This window comes from Poecilia reticulata, chromosome 18, assembly GCF_904066995.2.
Source record: "Poecilia reticulata chromosome 18, P_reticulata-male-v2, whole genome shotgun sequence".
NCBI classification, from domain to species: Eukaryota; Metazoa; Chordata; class Actinopteri; order Cyprinodontiformes; family Poeciliidae; genus Poecilia; species Poecilia reticulata.
In genome coordinates, this window is record NC_088847.1 from 7,224,665 (window position 1) to 7,243,699 (window position 19,035).

At 37.5% G+C, this 19,035-nt stretch overlaps 3 protein-coding genes across 3 annotated transcripts; all 3 read right to left on the bottom strand.

Annotated features, from left to right (window-relative positions):
• Positions 1 to 982: 982 nt before the first annotated feature.
• LOC103480273 (uncharacterized) lies at positions 983 to 8,183 on the bottom strand. The gene is made up of 7 exons (XM_008435164.3): positions 6,553 to 8,183; positions 5,147 to 5,277; positions 3,943 to 4,368; positions 3,578 to 3,814; positions 3,270 to 3,488; positions 2,766 to 2,823; positions 983 to 2,617 (listed from the first exon to the last, which is right to left on the bottom strand). The coding sequence occupies exons 1-7, from the start codon at positions 6,728 to 6,730 to the stop codon at positions 1,530 to 1,532; spliced, it is 2,337 nt and encodes a 778-aa protein (XP_008433386.2). The 5' UTR covers positions 6,731 to 8,183; the 3' UTR covers positions 983 to 1,529.
• A 1,911-nt stretch (positions 8,184 to 10,094) lies between these two features.
• Positions 10,095 to 12,774, bottom strand: LOC103480315 (GTPase IMAP family member 7-like). The gene is made up of 2 exons (XM_017310317.2): positions 12,670 to 12,774; positions 10,095 to 11,907 (listed from the first exon to the last, which is right to left on the bottom strand). The coding sequence occupies exons 1-2, from the start codon at positions 12,674 to 12,676 to the stop codon at positions 10,835 to 10,837; spliced, it is 1,080 nt and encodes a 359-aa protein (XP_017165806.1). The 5' UTR covers positions 12,677 to 12,774; the 3' UTR covers positions 10,095 to 10,834.
• Positions 12,775 to 16,028: 3,254 nt separating this feature from the next.
• Positions 16,029 to 17,732, bottom strand: LOC103480270 (GTPase IMAP family member 7-like). Its single transcript, XM_008435161.2, has 2 exons — positions 17,619 to 17,732; positions 16,029 to 17,402 (listed from the first exon to the last, which is right to left on the bottom strand). The coding sequence occupies exons 1-2, from the start codon at positions 17,623 to 17,625 to the stop codon at positions 16,324 to 16,326; spliced, it is 1,086 nt and encodes a 361-aa protein (XP_008433383.1). The 5' UTR covers positions 17,626 to 17,732; the 3' UTR covers positions 16,029 to 16,323.
• Between the last annotated feature and the right edge of the window lie 1,303 nt (positions 17,733 to 19,035).

The window sequence follows — 19,035 nt, forward strand, 5'->3', positions numbered from 1 at the left end:
AATGAAACAAAATTGCCTAGCTGCATGCACAGACAGTTTTCTAATAATGCACTCACTCTGAATATAATATAAGACTTTAACGTTCTGTAAAAATGCACCTACTTCTGCAACGACAAACTCTAGGAGGCGCTGTTTATTCTGTATTAAAAATTTGGTTTTCAGTTCTTATGGTATAAAAAGGCTGTACTAGGACAGATTCAAAATGAAACCTCAGTTTAAGGTTCATATTTTATTGTGGAAGATAAAAACAGTGAAAAACAACATGAAGAAAACATTATCTCATGTCAAATATTAAGGGAAATAATTTTGTAAAAATTGTTAAGCACAATTCTAAGGTTTGTGTCAAACAAATAAAAAAACTTTCGTAAATCAGTGCAAAATTGAGAAATTCCACAGATGAGAAATAATATCACAATGTTTCAATAATCGTTTTATAAGAGAAGCTGCAAAATATTTTATGTCTGTACATATCAAACAGACAAAATTAATCTGTTTCTGCCTTTCTTTTACTCTCAGAGTCTTTCTCCTCTTTCTCACTTTTTACACTTGAGTCCGGCGTGGGAACCTGAAATATTTACATATTTCTTTGATGACGTCTTTCTCCTGCTTTGAGAATTTCTCGACAAATGCTTAATTTTTTAAGTCAATCTCATTGGAAAAAAAAAAACAAAAGCTTGAAGCACTCACTAAAAAAGTGGAGGTAGAGAATCGACAGTTTAATTTTACAAAGAAATAAAAGAAAAAGCCTTCAAGTCTTCAAGAAAAGTAAAACCTTTCAAATGTGTAAAATATCCTCCTTCACCATCCTACCATTCTCCATCCTACCGTCCGACAAAATGTACAGCAGTTTCCAACGCAGAACCGCGTTCCTTAACAGCTAAAGCGCCCATGCCGCAAGACTGCCAAACTCCTACTGGTCCTTTTATTATTGTGGTATATACTTACACTGTCTTCTTTTTTAACTTTTTTTTCTGTTGGGAACCTTGCAACAAAATTTTGCTCAATATGTATACTGTGAATATGCAGCAGAATGACAGTCTGTCAAAAACAAGCAGTACTATGAACTATCTGACAAAACAAAGTGCCTTTACAAAAGAAGAAATTTAAAAAGATAAGTGAAGCAATAGAAGAACTAGGGGCCCGTAGTACTGAAATCTTGCTAATTTAGTTCAAAAATAGATTTTTTTTACATAGAAACATGTAAAGTATTTTTGACAAAAATGATCAGCAGCATTAACCAGATGTTTGAATAGTGTTGGTTCTAAAAAATATCGCCTATTCTCTTACCGGCACAAGAAGCTTGCATGAAACATTGCTTTGACATTCCAGTGTCTGTTAGCAAAATGCACCTGTTAGCTGCATATTGATGCTGTGACTTCCAAGGTTAAAAGGACACTCAAAATGCTGCAGCTGATTACACAAAATATTGTACATTTACGGTAATTGCGAAGCAAAAAAAATTTAAAAATCCTTAAATTTCCTAATCTCTACCAATGCAATCGTTAGGAGATTGATATGCTTCCACAATATTAATTTTGTGACAGCATCTTGAACTTATGTCTTTCCTTCTTAACGGCCTCATAACTCTTCTCAATTGCCTCCATCGGCGTTTTCACTTCGTTAGAAGCTTCACATCCAATAGCACCACCTTGAATTCCCCCTAAAGTAGCTGCAGCTAACACAGCAACACCTGCCACCACACCACCAGCCACGACTGCCGCCTCCCTTTCGACCGCTGCAGGTACCATCGTTTTTAGGGTTTTCACGTGCTTCATCACTTCGGTGGGATTTTTCACAACTTTCATTACAACTTCCAATAGCGCTGCCACTCCGAAAAATGCCCCCAACAAAGCACCGGTGGCGGTACCCACTAACTGGATCAGAAATTCATTAGACACAGAAGTTTTAGCCCGCTTTCTGATCTCCTGTGGGGGTAAATACTCCTCCCTCTCTCTAATCTGCTTTTCTTCCTTCTGGATCTTTTCTTCTACGTGCTGCAGAACCTCATTGGTGTAGTAGGATCCGTTTTTTTCTACCATCATCTTGTCTACTGTCTGAAGGAACGCCTCCAACTGGACATGGTTGTTCCTGTAATCATCTTGCCCTTCTCCGTTCCAGTGTTTATTATCAAAGACATGACACCGACCTCTGCACTTCTTCACCAGATTACTCAGATTCTTATTCTTACTGACAAACTCTTCGATTTTCATCCCTTCTTGGAGCTGCTCGCCATGAGTGAACACGATTACAGCGTATTTCAGAGCATCCTCTGAGAAATGATCGCATATTTTTGTGATAACCTGTTGCTCATGCTTTGTGAATTTGTCAACTTTAAGTAAAATGAGGAAGACGTGCGGTCCAGGTGCGCATTCTGTGAGGCAACGCATTATCTCCGGCTTCAGCTCCTCTTCCGACCTGTCGGTGTCGAAGAAACCAGGCGTGTCAATCAAAGTGAGGCATCTGCCATTGACGGCTCTGGTCTCTGATTGACATCTTCTTGTTCCAGCATTAGGTGAATGGCATGAAGTAAAAACTTCCTCCCCCAAGATGGTGTTAGCTAGGTGGCTTTTCCCAATTCCAGTTTTCCCCAGCAGAACGATCCTTGTTGGACTGGAGTCTGGAGAAAAGATTGAGATTGAGGATATGAATACAGAATATATTTCCGAACCTATCAGTACTGTCATTTATTTTCTTGCTTTCTACTATTTATTTTATCATCATGACTGAAAACAAATTTAATTTAAATCTTACAGTTCTTTACCCACCCTGATCATTTTCAGTAGATCTGTTGTACTTCATACCTTCTTGTACACACTTGAAGATCTTTAGGGACAAGATATTTAAATTTAGTACAAGTAACAACATGTAGCATCCACCTCTCCACCTCTACAGACATAATCTTTATTGCTGAAATTATAATAATTTTCACTTACACACACCTAAGCCAAATGACATCCAACTTTTATTTCAAAGGTTCCAAAATAATTTGGCCCACCTTTATTCAGCAACAACCATCTCAGTTTTTTCAGAAACGCTGTCTACAGTGGTTAGACGTGTCTACAGAAATGTTTGAATGTTCTTACACCAAATCAATTGTGTGATCAGACAAGAAGGGCGAGCATTGTCTTAGATATGATCAGCAAAAAATAATTATATATATATAATAAATAAAACATAACTATGCATTAGCTAATATTTTATTTTTTTAACAGTTAACAACCCTTCTGTTATGAATTACTTAAGAAAAAAACATTTTTATTGTGCTTTACCTCCCAACCCTCTTGATCTGGTAGAACAAGGAGAACTTGAAGTGGTGCGCTGGTGGTTCTCTCCTGTTCAAATTTAGAGATCTCCTCCAGTAAAACCCTGGCTACTACAGTGATTGGGAAACACAGAGCAATGCCAGCCCCAAGTGCAGGTATTGCTACAGATCCAAACCCTTTGCTCTCACAGGAAGTCAGAATTTGGTTGATGCCCAGTCGGAGAACCTGCAAAAATTAGTATTAGAAACAAGCAGAACATTATTTTTAACTGATCCAGAGAGATTAATTGTAGTAAAAATGCTCAGTTGTCTCACCTGAACCGCGGTTCCATTGTCTTCTCCATCCCACTGAACAAGGTTGAGGAAGAACACGGCACCAAAAGGAACTCCAGTCAGATTTTCCTCTAGTATGAAGTCACCAGGCCCCATTTCACCTTCTGACTTCCCTATAATCGTTTTAGTCACACGAGGACCAATTGCTTTACTGAGAATGTTTCCAACACGAGTAGACAGAGGATCGTTGAAGACCATTGGAGATACCACTGCATCTGTCTAAAAACAGTTCAAAACCAAAGGTTACAAATTGGCATGTGCTAAAATAGCTGACTGCCATCAGTGCTGTACCACTTCAATTATCAATTCTCTTAAGAGACAAGAAACTTTTTAACATTAATTCTCACCTGCTGGCTTTCAATGGTCCCCTGAACAATCTCAACCTGGACGAGACCTTTGGGAGCTCCAGCTGTGGCTCCTCTGGCTACATTTTGTCCAGCAGAATCAAACTCCCTTCCAAGCGTATCTTCGCTACCAGCACTTTGCCCCAGAAGCCACTTGTCACATTCTTTTTGCATGGCCCTCACAACCTTTCCAGAGCTCTCACCAAAATGTGGCTCCTCATCTACATCCAACAACTCTGCATTCACCAGAGTACCTCCCACACCTGAGGTCCTCAATCTGCTGTCTTCTCCTCTGTAGTATTGAGCTTCAACCTCATCTGGATTTGCAACAAAATGGGCCAGAGTACCATCACACTGTTGGTCTTCCTCTCCTTTCCAGCCACTAGCTTCACCCACAGCATCATTTATGTCAGGAATGGACTGCTGGCTCTGTTGAAAGCATAACAATAGCAGAATTTACAAAGTAAATAGATTCAGGAAGGGTCCCATGTAAAAATCAAAGCAGATATATAACTAGATTTTCAAGTTATATATAAAACTGGAATAATACTTTAGCATCCTAAAAGTCTTTTCTTTGAACATTAACAACTTTCTTTGTCATTCTTCTTCCCATTTTACTTTTCTATCACTAAACAACTAAAATACAGCAAACTCCTAACACAAGGCCTTCACCCAGGCTTTTACGCCATCAGTCAATAGGTTGGTAAATATTAGTCTATGGGAGTTCCACAGTAAATGTTGAAGATTACTTTCTTGGGTCATCTTTTCAGGCCAAGCTTATTTCTTAGTACGATGGATGGATGGATGGATGGATGGATGGATGGATGGATGGATGGATGGATGGATGGATGGATGGATGGATGGATGGATGGATGGATGGATGGATGGATGGATGGATGGATGGATTTAAAGAAATAAGCTGGCCTTCAGCTTGGCCATTTATCATGCTCAAAGTTCAAGTGTGTTAACTATTTAGACGTCTCTTTGCTAAAGCAAAATGCTACTTATTTAATGCTTATCAAACATCAGTCTAATCGACTGTATTTTTCAAAACTGACATGCTATTTATTTTTAACACCTCCTGAAAGAAAAAGATGAGGAATTGAGATGTGGATCAGACATTAAGCAGATCATAAGACATCCCTGCAGGCCCCCTTTCATGTTTGTTTTGTCGAATTAGAAACCCAGAAGGAATTGCTGTGCTGACCTCTGCTGGCGCTGCAGCGGTGGTGTCATGTGACGAGCTGGGAGGTGACAAGTTGCCCCTGACACTGAACACCAGACGACCGTCAGTGAGCTCAACGACATGCTTAGATCTCTTCAACACTTCCTGTTGATCTACAGCACAATGCATCATAAATTCATGCATGCATACAAAATTCTATTCATGTCTGTCTGTGCACGTGTGCATGCTTGTGTAATGAAATTATATTATTTTGGATCTCGGAAGAGCTCAGACTTCTGTGTAAATAATCACGGAAGTTCTATAGGGAAATAACCATGAAATGCAAATAGGGAAGCAGTGCTGAGTTTCAAGTGAAACTCCAGAGACCAAGATGGTTTCATGGTTGAAATATAATTTAGTTTCAGACCTGCTCTAAGTCACATGAGGACCAATTACTTGATCCTTATGTGACCAAGTAATTGGTCACATAAGTATCAGAGTCCACGTCCAGCAACAAGTAATCTTTATCTATGCTAACAAGGAGATTATATGTTAGATTTTACAGTTTATTACCTTTACCCAGAGCTCCACTTACAAAAAATCTTGAACTATCCCTTTAAAACTAATTACTGAAACCGAGATTACCTCTATGCTTTAGTTACATTGGCTTAATGATTACTAAGCTATATTACAGTACTCTGCCTGACAACTCACTCTTTGGGTTTGTCTTCTTTTAGTTACATAACAGAATTTTGCTGTGTGTAGAAACTGAAATGATCATAAGGTTGTACAATACTTTAAACTGCTAAGCATTTTAGGACATTAGAATATACCTTTATTTCTAATAATCGACTGTACCTCTTTAGTGGTGACACCTGCATAAACAAAATTGTGGTTACTATTCCTAAATTTCTACCTTTTAGTTAGCACCTGTGTGGACATGCAATGAGTAATATCCCAACAAGACTCAGTATATTTTAATATTTGCTCCAGCTTGATCATTTACATTCCTACTTGTATTTCAGTATCATTCTAAATCAGTCGGGTTATGCAGTAGTTTTCCTTATGTGAAAAAACACATTTTACTAAGCTTTATAACAGTGTAACTGTGTTTGTTTTAGATTATCTTTTAGTACATCTATTATCTTTTACAGTACACTCTTTGCCACTGTCAGTTTTTCAGCTGCTCTTTATGGCGTTTGGCAGCTTGACTTAAGTCACTTTTCAGATAAATTTCCCGTTTCCATTCGTCAAAGTCAACGAATATACAGACTGTATGCTACTACAATATTAATAGCAACATTAATAATAACACAACAATAAAAATAATAAGTTTCAGCATTTTATTTTTTTCACATAGTCGTGTACGTTTTGAAGGACAGGTCTCCTATGCTTCTAAAAGCAAAGTCACAAAACAAACAGCAAAAGAAAATCTTATGTTTCTGTACCTTTCTGATGTTTGAACGCTATGCTGTAGACATTATCAGCCTCTTTCGTTAATGGACCGCAGTCTCCTCCGCCGGACCGTCTGTGAACACGGAAAAACCTCTCGGTTTTCTTTTTGTTCTTCTCCGAAAGAAGCCCGTGAACCTCGAAAAAAACGGGGAACTGGTAATTGTCCGCCATAGTAATGGTTTCAGGTTCGAATCCCTGACAGTAAAGCACTCCCTTATGAGACGACGAGACGTCTGAAATGTACTCCAGAGCTCCGCCCCCTAGTGGCAACAGTGAAGATAACTGAGGCAGAGAGGCGTCACAGCGGTTATATCAGTAAACCTTTTTTTTTCTTCTTTTTCTAAATAACCCTTAATCGGAATGTCGCAGGAGGAAACCAACCCCGAAATATTTCTAATAAAAGACTTTCAAAATATCTTGCTCAACTAAGAGTTTCCATATGGTGCATAGAAGCTGAATGCTGCTTCTCCATGTTTGGTTCTGGTTCTGGGGATGCAGAGCAGAACCAGAACCAGAAAATCTGAGAGGTCTGGAAGGTTGATACAACAACAGCAGATCTTTAATGTATTGTGGTTCTAAACAGTATTTTAAAGTCTATCCTCTGAGCTACAGGGAGGTTTACGGTGTAGGGACTTTAAAACTGGTGTGATGTGCTCTATCTTCCTGGTTTTAGTGAGAACCTGAACAGCAGCATTCTTGGTCAGATGTAGCTGTCTGATAGATTTTTTAGGCAAACCTGTAAATGCCCTGTTGCAGTAATCCATTCGACTAAAGATAAATGCATGGATTAGTTTCTCTAGATCTCGCTGAGACATCAGTCCTCTACTGTTCTTCAGGTGATAGAAGGCCGACTTTGTGACTGACTTAATGTGGTTCTGAAGGTTCAGGTCAGAGTCCATCACTACTCTTGAGATTTTGGATCTGATCACTGGTTTTAGTTGTAATAACTGAAGCTGTGCATTGACTCTAGATCGCTCCTTTTCAGGTCCAAAGATAATAACTTCAGTTTTGTTTCTGTTCAGCTGGAGAAAGTTCTGGCACATCCACACATTTATAACAACAATCTTACATAAGATCAATAAAAACAGGTACTTCAAAGAGAAATGTCAGGCTTCTGAAAACTATATTCAGTTCTATAAACTCTAGTTGGGCAGGACTCCTTTCACATGAATTATTGCAGTCATGCGGCGTGTCATGGCTACGAACTGAAAACCCAGGTTGTTTTGATAACCTTTAGGTAATCTGCATAATGGGTTTGCCGACTCAAATTCTTCTTGACAATCAGGTCAGGTCGGTTTGCTGCCCTTTAGAGCACAGTAACACCATGGTCATTGAGTCAGCATCTCACATCTTTTGGCAGTAACCTGCTGGAAAATGAAACCAGAATCTCCATAAACCCTTCCAGCAGAAGGAAGCATGAAGTGCATGTTGCAAGCATATTGTTTTAATGAAACAGCGCATTGATCTATAGAATAATCTGATTTGCAGACGCGCGCCGTGGGAGATGAGGTGTAGCTGTATTATATACATACATAACCCACTGAAGTACTCCACCATGTCTAGTGTTTGCACATTGCTGTAGCTGGCTGGGAAATATTGTTTTACAATAAAGTGGATAATTTTTTGTAAGTTTTAAAAATTCTGAATATGTCATAGTGTAATAAATATATAAATTCACATCACTTCATAATCACAAATTAGGGATAATATAACATTTTTGATAATAAAGTTATTTGCATGTAAATGTTACATATATACATATATATATATATATATATATATATATATATATATATATATATATATATATATATATATATATATATATATATATATATATATATATAGATATATATATATATATATATATATATATATATATATATATATATATCAGCTCATTGGTTATGGTGTTGGTAGGGACCTCCAGATCCAGACAGACAAGATGGTAATGGCGAACCAACCGGACATTGTGGTGGTGGATAGAGAACAGAGGAAAGCCGTTGTGGTGGATGTAGCAATACCAAGTGACTACAACATCAGGAAAAAGAAACAAGAGAAATTGGAGAAATACCAGGGCCTCAGGGAGGAACTGGAAAAGACCTGGAAGGTGAAGACCACAGTGGTGCCTGTGGTCATCGGGGCCCTCGGGGCAGTCACCCCCAAACTGGAGCAGTGGCTCAAACAGATCCCAGGAACAACATCAGACATCTCAGTCCAGAAATGTGCAGTTCTAGGCACAGCCAAGATACTGCGCAGAACCCTCAAGCTCCCAGGCCTCTGGTAGAGGACCCGAGTTCAGAGGATGAAACAGACCACCCGCGGAGGGTGAGAAGGGAATTTTTTATTTTATTTTTTATATATATTCTGTATGAACTCTATTCTGGCCTCGCAGCTGCACACAATATTGATTTTATTCAACAGGTTTTTGAAGTTTATACTGTGAAATATGCTCCCTGTAGAATCTGTTGAAATAGCAACACGTTTGCATATTAGGTAATGTCCCACATTTATCAGCTATTTTCAGGATTCTGATGCTGCTGTTCCGCTCCACAGTTCCTGTATTTATTGTCAACAAGGTGACAATCACATGAGCTGTAGCTTGCGAGGCAAATTCTGTTTTATTAACTTTCCAAGCTGTGGCCAATCTGATTAGGTAAATGAGTGGAACAGCTCTGAAGAGAAGCTTTGTGACACTGTTATCACAAAGCACCTTCCTTTGTAAACAAAACAACAAGAAGAAACTTTTCAGTCTTTCTTTTCCCTGAATATTAATTCTGAACATTGTATTGTATTTTGGGCTGCACAGTGGTTGCAGTTGCTAGCAACGCTGCTGTGCAGCAAGAGTGTGTTTGGTTTGAATCCTGGTCTAGAGATTCCGACTTCCTCCAAAAGTTCAAAAACATGATTGTTAGATAAATTAGTTTCTTTAACTTCCCCTCTGATACAATTGCATGCATTGCTGTCTGTTCTTTGTCTCTCCATTGCTTCGATGCTAGCAACCTGTCCATGATGTATCTCTGGAGAGAAGTGTTTTGTGGCCAAAACTGAATGACAAATTTTATTTTATTTAAATTTGATTTCATATTTGATATATTAAATACAACTTCTCTAACTCAGAGAAATAAAAAAAGACGCAAAGGCTTTCACATTCTGTAAAAGTGCACCTACTTCTGCAACCATTATCTATAGACTGTAGGAGGCGCTGTTTACTCTGTAAACTTTGTCTTTCCCCTGCGAATCATATAAACTTGATGGATTTTAAACACTGCAGAGATATACGGGAGGTTCAAATAAAACATGACTTATTTTTAAGCTGTACCGTTTACAGTGTACAGCCTTTATATTTACATTTTCTGAAAATATATATAAAATATGTATTTTATTTGGCCACAAAAAAAGCTAAAAATATATATATATATTTTTTCATTTAATATTTATTGATTTTCAAAATAGACAATTCTTGTGAATTCAATAATGTTTCTGTCTGGGATGTTGACATTCCGATGTTATTTCTGACTTATGATTAAAAATTTGGTTTTCAGTTCTTATGGTATATAAAGGCTGTACAGCAAATAAGACAGATTCAAAATGAAACTTCAGTTTAAGGTTTATATTTTATTCTAGAAGATAAAAACAGTGAAGAAAAACATGAGCCCCCCCACCCCCATTATTTTCTCATGTCAAATATAAAGGGAAATTTTATAAAATTGTTAAGCACATTCTAATGTTTGTTTCAAACAAATAAAAAGAAAATATTTCTCAAATTAGTGCAAAATTGAGAAATTCCACAGATGAGAAATAATATCACAATGTTTCCATAATCATTTCAAAAGAGAAGCTGCAAAATGTGTCATATTTGTATGTACATATCAGCAAACTCCCTAACAGTTGTATTTTAAAACACTTTTCCTCTTTGATTAGTCTGGTTTTTCAAAATTCACACAACAAATTATTTTCTCTAGCATGGCTTTATATCTGCAGGTCATAAACAACAACAGAGCAGCCCAGACTCCTTGTTCTTTCTCTCTTTACCCCCAGGCTTTTCATGCGCTTTCGCTCCCCCTAGTGGCTAAGTATGTCTACAACAGTTTATCAGTGGACCTCGTTAGGTAAACGGAATCAAATAAAAAGTAAATATTATTGCAACATATTATTTCCCATGATTTTCACAGATTATTATTTTCAACTTTGCAGCATATATTATTCTCTCAAGAGATAAAATCAGAAGGTTTTATACTTGTATTCACATTTAACATGTTCTAACAGATACAATTAATCTGTTTCTGCCTTTCCTTTACTCTCCGAGTCTTTCTCCTTTTGTTCTCTTTTTACACTTGAGTCCGTCTTGGGACTCTGATGCCAAACAGCTTTCATGGCTTCACCAAATGCCTCCCGTACAGTCTCTGCTTCTGCACCTGCATTGTATCCTGTCCAGACTCCCCTCATGGCTTCACTTATAGCAGCCTCAGAAAGCAATGTCGGGCTTTGGACAGATGCTTGTGGTGGAACATTTGAATGTTCTGACCCACTAAAAAAGAGTTTAATGTGCTTGGTCACACCAAGGAATGCTCCTAACAATGCACCTGTAGCAGTACCCACTAGCTGACACAATAACAAATTAAACACACTTCTTTTAACTTTGTTTCTAGTTTCCTCTGATGATTGGTTAGTTGATGAGTGCTTCATAATTGCCTCCTCTACCTCTATTTGGTTTATCACTGCTTGCAGCATTTCATTGGTGTAGAACTTGCCATCATTTGCTTCACTAATCTTATCAATTGTACTCAGTATTTCTGCCACTTGGAGCTTGTTGTTCCTATAATTGTCTCCTGTATTACGGTTCCAGTATTTATTGTCTACAACATGGCACCTGCCTCCACAGTTTTTCACTAGGTCACTCAGTTCTTCGTTGTGTTGGACAAAGTCCTCGATCTTCCTTCCCTCTGGGAGCTGATCTCCATGGGTGAAGACAACTGAAGCAAATTTCAGAGCCTCTTCAGAGAAGTGTCTGCATATTTCTCTGATGACGTCTTTCTCCTGCTTTGTGAATTTCTCCACTTTAAGAACGATGAGGAAAGCGTGAGGTCCGGGAGCGCACTCTGTGATGCACCTCAGGATCTTTTCCCTAAGCATGACTTCAGAGTCACAGGTGTCAAAAAGACTGGGACTGTCAATCAGAGTGAGGTTCCTGCCATTAACAGGTCTGGTTTCCCCTCGAGACAGACGTAGCTCAGAAACGGGCAAGTGGCTGATCTTGAAGACTTCCTCTCCAAATATGGTGTTTCCCAAGCTGCTTTTGCCGCATCCAGTTTTCCCCAGAAGGACAATTCTCTTTGAGTCCGGCACTGGAAGACAAGATAAGTGCAAGAGAAGCATATTTGAATTGAAGTTTTTCAATTAACCCACTGCTCAGTAAACGTCTGAGTTTAAGAAATACAAAATGACAGTTGATGAATCTAGTGATCTTTGAACTGAGAAAGGTTGCAGTTTTTTTTAAACTTGAAAAAGTGGATATTTTATTTTTCTTGGGATTATTTTGTTTTTCTTGGGATATGGGGAGATGTTACCCTAGCATGGGAGTAGTCCAAATACTGTGCTCTGATAAATCCTCAGCAAACATTTTCACACATTTTCACACTTGGATATAATGTTTAATTCTTTCTCATAAAAACACATTCAGAACATAAAAAGAAAATCTCCACTTACTGGTAAACAATAAAACAGCCAACTTTGAAGGGATTACAACACCAGGAAATGAAAATAAATAAATACAAACAGAAGTGAAATCACGCTCTCATAAAAACACACTTCAAACAGGAATTATATACAAAGATAAGACAAAGATTTATTTTATTATTATTAATTTAAAAACATTAAAAGCCTAAAAAGAAGTCAGTGAAAATTTGACAAACCAGTGCATTACAATGTAGCACCATATTCAGCTGATTGCAGGCAAATGCCTTCACTGTGCCTCCAACAGTTTTAAATCTGTCAGTCAAGACCATAAAAGTCAACATAGAACCCAACCAAGCTGATCAATGTTTAATCAATCAAATGCAAAACATGATGTTCACAGCAGGAACAGATAGAAAGAAAGAAAAACTGACCTTCCATGCTGACAGAAAAGAGATCACAGCAAAGCCACCTGAAGACTGATCAGCTGCTCTTCCACGTAAGGAAAGTGTTGTCTGGGAACTTTGGTCACTGCTGTTGTTTTTCTACAGCAGCGTGTGACTGTTGTATATTCTGGTTTACCTAGTTGGTTGAGGCAGTGGAACAATGTCACATTGTTGGTGCAACAATGGAAAGTCTATAAAACACACCATGATTTATTGTTAGAGTGCAGACTAGAAATATATCTTGAATTTATCCACAAAGGTCATTACTTTTATGTAAGCAACAGATTTGCTAAAGTCACTGTTGTCAAACAGACATGATTTTTTCCATGCATTAAAGTGGTGGTCTATTGTCAGAAAAAATGATTCTTTGTAATCTTATGTGGCCACATTTGTTCCAAGCAACAGATGTGTAATACTATGAGGATAAAGACATATTGTCTAGTGATGCCACATTGCAGTGGCTTGCAAAAGCATTCATACCCGTTGAACTTTCCATATTTTTTCCACATTACAACCACTAACATGAATATATTTCATTGGAATTTTATGTGAAAGACCGACACAAAGTGTTGTACAATTGTGAAGTAGAACAAAAATGAAACAATGATTCAAAACCTTTTTTTTACAAATCTAAAACTGAAAAGTGTGCTGTGCAAAAGAGTTCAGCCCCATTTTGTCCAAGTGCGATGTTGTGGGTTTTCTCTGCATTTTTGATTAATTTAGTCCCCGTGTGTTCGTGTTTTGACCTTGATTGTTTCCATTTGTCCCTTGTTATCCCCTGTGTATTTAGTCTATCCTTTCTCCTCCATTCTTCACCAGATGCTTGTCATACTCAGTCATTGCTATGTCATGTTTTCCAGCCACGCTCGTCACTCATCTGTGTTTCCTGGCTAAAATTAAAATGAAATATACTTAGGCTTTTGGTTGTAATGTGACAAAATATGAAAATGTTCAAAGGATACAAATACTTCTGCAAGCCGCTGTATGCTATTGTAAGCTTTGGTCATTCATAGACATTTTATTAGCATCATAAAAGTCAATTTGCAATGTGTAATTTTAAGATGTAGCACATCAGAACAAAGAATAACCAATTTTGAAGTGAAAAAACATTATTTTTTTCCTCTATCTTTGAATAAAGTTGTACAATTGTGTAATGCTATTTTGTTTAATTATAAAATAATGTATAATTTTATTTATTTATTTTGCTTAATTAAAAAGTACCGGTGGAACCTGCACGTCAGTAAGAGGAGGATAACAATGATATCTTTCAGCTTTTCAGGGTGGTGCCGGTTTTAAATGAGTTCATTCTATTCCTTTCAATGAAGCAGTTAATGAAAAGTCTAAAAACAATAAGCAAAAGGAACATGTTAATAATGTTGAAGAATGTCTCATGTGAGAATAGGAGGACAATGGTGGCATCTTTTCATAGCTTCAAAGGGTTGCATCTTCATGTGACAGGAAACTAACTGAAAGGACATTTTTGTGTGAGGTGTAACCCAATACCAGCCAGCAGAGACCTCAGAACAAAAGTGTTTACAGTCTTTTCATGTCACCAAAAGGCTGGCATGTTTTCAGTGCTACCGATAGATGAGACGGCAAAGCTACAGTGTGTACCTTTCATGAAAATATGTTTTATATGTACTGTCAACAACTAAACATGCCGACAGTGCACCCTTCCCAGACAGCACACCCCCATCTCCAACACCACACCAGGCCGACTGTCACTGGAATCTGGCAGCCACCCCAACCAAAGGGTCAGCCACCATAATCAAAAATCTGACAGATCCCAGGGGAACAGAATTGCTGGCCCTGTCCCCAACCGTATCCTGAGGCCCAAAGGTCATCCACAGCCCAGGCTCCAACCAGAGGGCTGATTGTTTCTTCTGGCCCCCCAACCTCAAATGGCAATCAGTAAGGGAAAAGTCTGACTTAAGTTTTTTCTTATGGAAATTATTTTATGTGGCTTTGTAGAAAAGCTAATGCACTAAAACCATACTTTACAAAAGCTGCATTCCCATTCATCATAGAATTGCTCAAATCGATATTAGGAAAATAAATTGGCTGAATAGAAACATGTCAATTCTGTAACAACTCATGTTTTTTGATTAAAAAAAATGTTTTTTTTTTGTGCTAGGATGAGGTGTTTTTTTCATCTGTATAGAAACAGATGTATTTCGCAAAACTGAAATAGAAAAACTTTTTTTTACATCACAGGAGTCAGTTCTTCACATTGAAGAAGACGACAGGAAATGGTAAGAGGATGATGGTTTGTTTTGGGGTGTTTTGGACATTGTGCAGCTGGCTCCACCAGAGCTCCCACAGCATCGCACAGTTCATAAAAAGTTGTGTGTCATTCCAACATGTTGAATTCATACTGCTTCTGTAAAATTGCTGACTACAATTTCCCCAAAATGCCGCATAAAAACCCGCTCTTCAAGTGTAAAGGGCTTGTTGCTCCAGTGCATGAATAAGATACTGATATCTGATGGCTGAATTATGAACACATTTCATGCAACTGTTTATATTCATCACTGCCATGATTTTTAATTAACGATGAATAACCTTACTCATGTGTGACTTTAATTGAATTTCTTATTTAATGGAAACACCTTTGCATTTTTTTTTATATTGTTTGTTTTTTGACAGTAGATTATAGACCAAGTGTTGCACACATTTATAGTGGAAACTCAGCTACATATTGATACAAAGTGGTACTAGGACTTTCTGTTGTGGTCCTCTGAAGAAAAGATGGATACTAGTCACAAGTAGTGACTAGTGATCTTCAGCAGCAAAAAGAATATATTAATCAAGCACCATAATCTTCTGTTAGAAACAACATAAATGAGGTATGCATTAAAAAAAAAAGTTGAAGAGCTCTGGAGCGAGCCGTAAACAGCAATAATTATTCTACTTTGGAAAGAACTTCAAACCCAACTAAGCTGGGTTCCTAGCCCAAAAAATCTTTTGGATTTTCTTTATGAACTGTGCAAGTTTAAAATTGTTACTGTCATGATTGTAGGGTGTTTGAGTATTTAGATGTGTGTTTTTGTAGTTTTTACTTGTTTAACATGTTCCCTATGTAACATCTTTCCCCCCTATTTTCTCAGTTCTATGTCAGCTGGTCAGTTATTCTGATACTGACCTGACATTTTATGTTCATTTAAAGCATTTTTTTATTGTTATGTTTTATATTTGACCGATGAAAAACTAAACTCGTACACTAAGTAACACCAGCTTGGCTTTTAAGCTACGCTTGCGAAAGTGAGCTTGAAGTGAGATGCAGAAGTATTTATACAAGAGACACGATGCCAACAACTTGTTTTATTTTGCTATAATGACAAAAAAAATGTGACTAAACAAAAAAACACAGATAGTTTATCATACAGAAAAGTACCATAAATGTCAGTGTTGAAATATGTTAAAATATATCTGGGGAAATGATTGCTTTACCTTAAAATCAATATACAGTGAAAACATTTCCAAAGAAGATTAGACTGCACAACACTCCAAACTGTAAAATTACTCAATTTGCTGAATTTACATATAAAGTGAACCCAAAACACCAGTTTCATGAATACATAGCACAAAAACGACAATGCTGAGGAAGAATCCTAGTTTTAACATTCAAATCTCCTTTACTGTTTATTCAAATGGATTAAATGGATCATATGTTCCTTCAAACAAATTTGTAAGCCACTCCAGTATACCTTCCACTCCGTCTGCTGATTCCAGCTCAACTTCCTGGCCTATGGGGATGGCTGGGGTTGGTACGCTTACAGCTGTAATTTCCTTCCCCACTTCCTCTAAAGTTTCAACCATCAATTCTTCAGCACCATGACTTGGTATCATGCTGCTGGATAGTGTTATCTCTGCTAATGTCTGTTCTAACCTAGATTTGATGAACCAAGCGGAGATGGCTACAATTATTCCTGAGATTGCCACACCGATGATGACTTTAATGGGTATTTGTGTTCCTGTCTCCAAAGACTTCTTGTGGATTTTGACAATTGCCCGTTGTCTGATCTCATCCTCTGACAGGTTTTCTGATGACATCTTGATCAGCTTTGCCTCTTCTTGTATTTTTCTCTCCACCTCATTCAGCTCTACATTCGTGTAGAGCCCTCCTCTGTTCTCCATCAACATCTTGTCTATGGTACTGAGCAGCTCTGCCACCTGGAACTTGTTGCTTCTGTAATCATCTTCCTGGTTGTTCTTCCAATATCTGTTATCAAAGACATGGCAGCGACCACCACACTTCTCCACCAGTTCCCTCAGACCGTCACTCTGGTCCACATACTCTTCTATTTTCATCCCTTCAGGCAGCTGGTCACCGTGGGTGAAGATCACCACTGCGTACTTCAAGGCTTCATCTGAGAATTTCTCTAATATTTTGGTGACTACAGCCTTCTCCTGCTCTGTGTATCTCTCCACCTTGAGAAGAATCAGAAAGACATGAGGCCCCGGAGCGCACTCTATGATACACGTCTCCCACGCAGACTTGACCTCCTTCTGAGACCTCCTGCCCGAGTCGAACAAACCGGGAGTGTCAATCAAAGTGAGGGTTTTGCCATTGATACTTTTGGTTTTTGAGTGGGAAGCAAAAGAGTTTGTGTCGTTAATTTTTTTTACTTGAAAAATTGCTTCTCCAAAAATGGTGTTAGCCAGGCTGCTCTTGCCATTTCCGCTCTTCCCCAGCAGGACAATCCTGAATGTGGCTGACCCTGGAGGAAAACAAGAATAATCAATTTACAGACTGCTTGGTGTTTATACTGTAAGACCCTTGCAACCAAAATTGAGTTTGTCACACTAACAAATGCATCAATTACATTCTAAATTAACTAAAAAAAGTTAGCTTAAATATTGCACATTAAATCACTGTATATCTATATATATTTAACGTTAAGAGTGGTAAACTTGGAAACGTCAGCACACCTTACCGTTCATGTTGTCGCAGAGAGAATTACATGAAGAAACGATGAAACGTCTAAGCTCAGAGGCTTGTTCTTTTGCTCTGACTTGCCTGCTTTGTTATCTTTCTTCCTGTTTGACTTGTTTCCAGGCAGCAAGCTCTTGGAATGATCGAAACACAATGCGCAATTACATCAAATCAGTTTTTGGTGCACCAGCGTGCAGCTTTGTGGAGCTCAACACTATCATAAAACAATGCAATGGAAGCAGAGATGGAGCACAAAATATGAATAGGAAACAACATGGGGCCATGTTTATTAAAAGATACAAAGCAAGGGAAGATGGAGGAATCAGTCCATGAAATGGAAATTGCTATTTATTTTTTGACAATATGTGAAGCAGAGTAAACTATGACTTTTGGGATCCCACTTGTAATTAACTACTATTTCATAATGTTTAGCTAAGGGTTTTTATACATTTAAGAGATTATTAGAGAACATTATGCTGTTGGAGTACTAGTGTGTTGACTTTAATCTTAATATCTTTCTTACATTTCGAGTGTAAAACTAAGTATCATCAAAAGTATTGCTTATTTCTGCTGAAATTAAAAATACTCTTTTTTTTAATATACATTTTAATACACATTGTGTAGTTTAAATTTGTTAGGAAAAAGGAAAACAATAAACAGCATAATTATTTCCTGATGTTGTTTATTAAGTGACAAAGATATCTGATTGTCCGCAACATTTCAAAATCATTACCGTGTTCTACATGGGATTTTGGGAAATTCGTCTTAAATGTACAATGTAGCCTAAAATGTGTTTATAATTTGTGCCAAAGTGAGCTTATGTATGTTTTTACAACAATTGATGTTCACAAAAACAAAACTTACTCAATCAAATGATTCTCTATTTAAATGTCAGTCTATGCTTTCTGGACATTTTGACCAATTTACAAGCTTTTGAGATCTACATGCAGGTTTAATAAAAGTTTGATTGCTCTCTGGATTTTGCTGTGATTTTTAAAAAAATTATTATTTATTGCAGTTGGAAGTTTGCTGAGGTGAATATATGAATACATGCACATGATTATTCCATTATGAATAAAAAAATACCCCATAAGGTTGAAGGATCATACCTGACATCTCATTTTCCCACTAATTAGCTTAAGAATAAAGTCTTAGGCTAAAAACCTAAGAAATCTTAGAAAAAGGGTTAACAAATGTTATTATTATTAACTATAACATGACCAGGTGGCAATGAGTATTACTACACATCATATTCACGGCAGCCTCTTCAATGTGTATTTTCGTGATCATTTACACTTTTCCTTTCTGTGTTTGTTCTTTTGGCTTAAACAATGTCCCTAACAGGGTGCAGCTGGTAGGTAATCAACCCCAGTAAGGAAGACAAGTCCATCAAGTTTCTTATGAAACTTTTCAATTGG

What these genes read in the sequence shown, in the direction of transcription:
- LOC103480273 (XM_008435164.3), bottom strand. Translation starts at nt 6,730, where the DNA reads ATGGCGGACAATTACCAGTTCCCCGTTTTTTTCGAGGTTCACGGGCTT. An exon ending in GGACCATTGAAAGCCAGCAG is followed by an intron (nt 3,815 to 3,942) that starts GTGAGAATTAAT and finishes AACTGTTTTTAG; the next exon opens with ACAGATGCAGTGGTATCTCC. An exon ending in CAGATCAAGAGGGTTGGGAG is followed by an intron (nt 2,824 to 3,269) that starts GTAAAGCACAAT and finishes TTGTCCCTAAAG; the next exon opens with ATCTTCAAGTGTGTACAAGA.